Consider the following 3,058-nt stretch of genomic DNA (forward strand, 5'->3'; position numbering starts at 1 on the left):
TGGAAATGTATATGGGATGTATGTCACACATGTATTGGTAGTGAGTTGAATGTATCTTACTTGGGACTCTTGTTGAGTTTGTCAAATCATTATAGGCAATCATAGGTCATGTATAGATGCTATGGTATGCTTCGAAGGTTATGTATATGCTACAGTCAATTGCCTAAGGCTTTTGCATCATAAAAAGGTCAAATAATGTTGATTTGGACCAAGATATAGCCTTCACACATGGTCAGAATTGGGTTTCAGTTTGGAATCAGTTGCGAGTCTGGACGACATGGAAACCTGCAGACTTGCAAACGAGTTTGCATCCGGGCTGCGGGCTGCAGACCAGTGAGAACAGGTCCTTAGATGTCAGCAGGCCAACCAAAAACGGCAAGAGTGAAACCCTGATCATTGTAATTTGTCAGGGTTTCCTTGTTGGCCCAATTCACATATGGCGAGCTTCTTGCCCCTCTTCTTCTCTTTCTTCTTCTTCTTCATCTTCTGTGTTGTTTCCTCCTCGGAGCCCCACACCATCTCCTTCCGCTACCCTGGCCTGTACCCAGAGGGCCTCGACTGGGACCCCCGCGGCAGTCACTTCATCGTGAGCTCCATATCCAAAGGCCTCCTCCTCTCTGTCTCCGACGCCGGCGTCACAGAGGAGCTCATCCGTGACACCGACTACGCCGGCCGTGCCCACACCTTGGGTCTCAAGGTTGATCGGCCCCGCAACCGCCTGCTTGCTGTTGTCCGTGGCTTCGATAGCTCCTTCAGCGCCCTCGCTGCCTACGACCTCCTCTCAAAAAATAGGATTTTCCTCTCTGGTCTTTATCCTGCGGAGGAAGGTCAGCCTGCTGCGGCTAATGACGTATGCTTCGACCATGACGGCATCGCCTATGTCACTGATTCCACAGAGAATTTGGTCTGGAAAGTGGACCTTGGAGGTACATCCTCCGTTCTTGTAAAGAGCCCCCTGTTTAGATCACAACCTGTTCTCATCACAGAGGGGCCTGCTGCCAACTGTGGCTTAAATGGAATTGCCTATCTGGGCGGGGCCCACCTTCTGGTAGCTCAGACTAACACTGGAATGTTCTATAAGATTGGCATCTATGATAGAGATGTCAGGATTGTACAGATAGGTGGTGCCAATCTCGCAGGCATTGATGGAATCGCCCTCCGCAAAGATGGCACCCTTGTTGCTGTGTCAACGCACACAGCCTGGCTCCTCCGCAGTAAGGATGCCTGGTTTTCTGCCCATGTCGTAGACGAATTGCCACTGGATCTGTCTCTAAACACAACTGCGGTTGCTTTCAGAGAGGGGAAACAGCCGTTTATTTTGCACACTTATTTGCATGAAGCCCTTGCAGGACCTAGTGTCAGGGAAGCTTTCAGCATTCAAGAACTTCAGTTTTCTAAGGATCAGGACGACCCTATCTGGCTGGTAGTGGGGCTTTTCCTTTTCTTGCTTGTAATCTTTGCATGGAGGTTCCAAATGAACCATTTTTTCAAGGAGTACACAAAGAAGAGGGACTGACATGGCAGTTGCAACAACCAAATGAGTGCAAGCAGAACAAAATTCACAACCTTTGCTGAATGTTACACATCAGTTTTTTCCCTTGTCGTGTGTACTTGTGAACTGAGTACAGGTACGTATATGAAGAAAGATTACATTCAAGTATATGTATGATCCTCACATTCTATTGAGGACATCTTGAGTGACTTGTTATTATGAGTCTAATGTAGTTTATTCCCTCAAAACTGCCTCAATATGAGGTAGATTGTAACCATATGTTCTTATCTGAATATGCCCTATTTATAATAATGCTTCTTGTTGTAACATAGCAGTTTTGCTGCTTAAGACTATTGCTGGAAATTTGAAGACGATTCAGTAATCTACAGTCAATATCCACCCAGATGGTCAGAGCTTAGAGACTTTAGATTTGGTTTTCTGCTTAGAGTGCCCTCAATTTTTATTATGATATTTCAAAGTGGTATCTGAAATCAAGGTGTTACATATGGTTGTTTTGTTGATGAAGTATGTTACCAACATCTAAATGAGGTGAAAAGGCCGTATCTGAAATCAAGATGTTACATATTCCCATCTGTTGATGAACCATGTTGTTGACATCCAAGTACGCTATATGAGGTGAAAGTGGTTCTCTTTAGTGAATATAATGACTGCCATGGTTTGACACTATAACTTGGCCTTTCTATCAGTGAATGGATGTGTTAGTGGATATTGTTTGGAGGTCCTGCAACACAGGATTTTGGTTTTGTTTAAGGTAAGGTGTACAGTTGCAGACATTCTGAATGCAGCTCTGGCTCAGTCAACAAACAAACAATCGGTGTGAGAAATGATTGGTAAACTACTAGAAGGTTTCACTCGTCAGTTTATGTTAGAACTCTAGCACTGACTGACCAAGGGGGCATGATCACTCAAAACCATATACACATTGGAAACTGTCATTGATTGGTCAGTAAATACTCTTTCAAGTTTCCAGGTTTCAGTAGAGGGCAGGATAATTGGTTTGACTGGTTCAGGAAAGCAATGCCCAGTTGCGGAAAGCATCTCATCAATGATTACTAATTCAGGAAAGCAATGTCCAGTTGCAGAAAGCATCTCATCAGGAAATGTACAAAAAAGAGATGCAAATGGTGTAGATTGGCTCATACCTCATGACTGTTGATCCCCTCTGGACTGTTTTGGGCTGTTGCATGCTTCTCTCTCTCTCTCTCTCTCTCTCTCTCTCTCTCTCTCTCTCTCTCTCTGTGATGCACTTGCACTCAATCACTTGACATGGCATAGAAAGGTAACATGATGATATGTGAGAGCAAGGTGTACTCTTGTGTTTTTCAATGAAAGAAGCGGTACAACATAGGCACATCCTCGGATTACACCCTTGTGACGCCGCACATCTGAGGGTTTGCCATTGGATATAGGGAGTCACACGAAGAGTGGAAACCGAGCAGGGTTCAAAGTCACTACTACTCCCTATATAGGTGTTTCTAGCAGCAATGCCATGGGATAGCTACAAAGCCCTTACACTTATCCCTACATAATTGATTGTTGTCCTCA

At 44.6% G+C, this 3,058-nt stretch overlaps 1 protein-coding gene across 1 annotated transcript; it reads left to right on the forward strand.

Moving 5' to 3' along the window:
- Nucleotides 1–232: 232 nt before the first annotated feature.
- On the forward strand, nucleotides 233–1,908 carry LOC148010422 (NHL domain-containing protein). The gene has a single exon (XM_087671491.1). It carries the CDS (start codon nucleotides 437–439, stop codon nucleotides 1,514–1,516), a length of 1,080 nt encoding a protein of 359 aa, XP_087527617.1. The 5' UTR covers nucleotides 233–436; the 3' UTR covers nucleotides 1,517–1,908.
- Nucleotides 1,909–3,058: the final 1,150 nt, after the last annotated feature.

Source organism: Lygodium microphyllum, chromosome 29, assembly GCF_053477565.2.
Source record: "Lygodium microphyllum isolate KBCC chromosome 29, Lygodium_microphyllum_v1.1.10, whole genome shotgun sequence".
In the NCBI taxonomy this organism is placed as follows: Eukaryota; Viridiplantae; Streptophyta; class Polypodiopsida; order Schizaeales; family Lygodiaceae; genus Lygodium; species Lygodium microphyllum.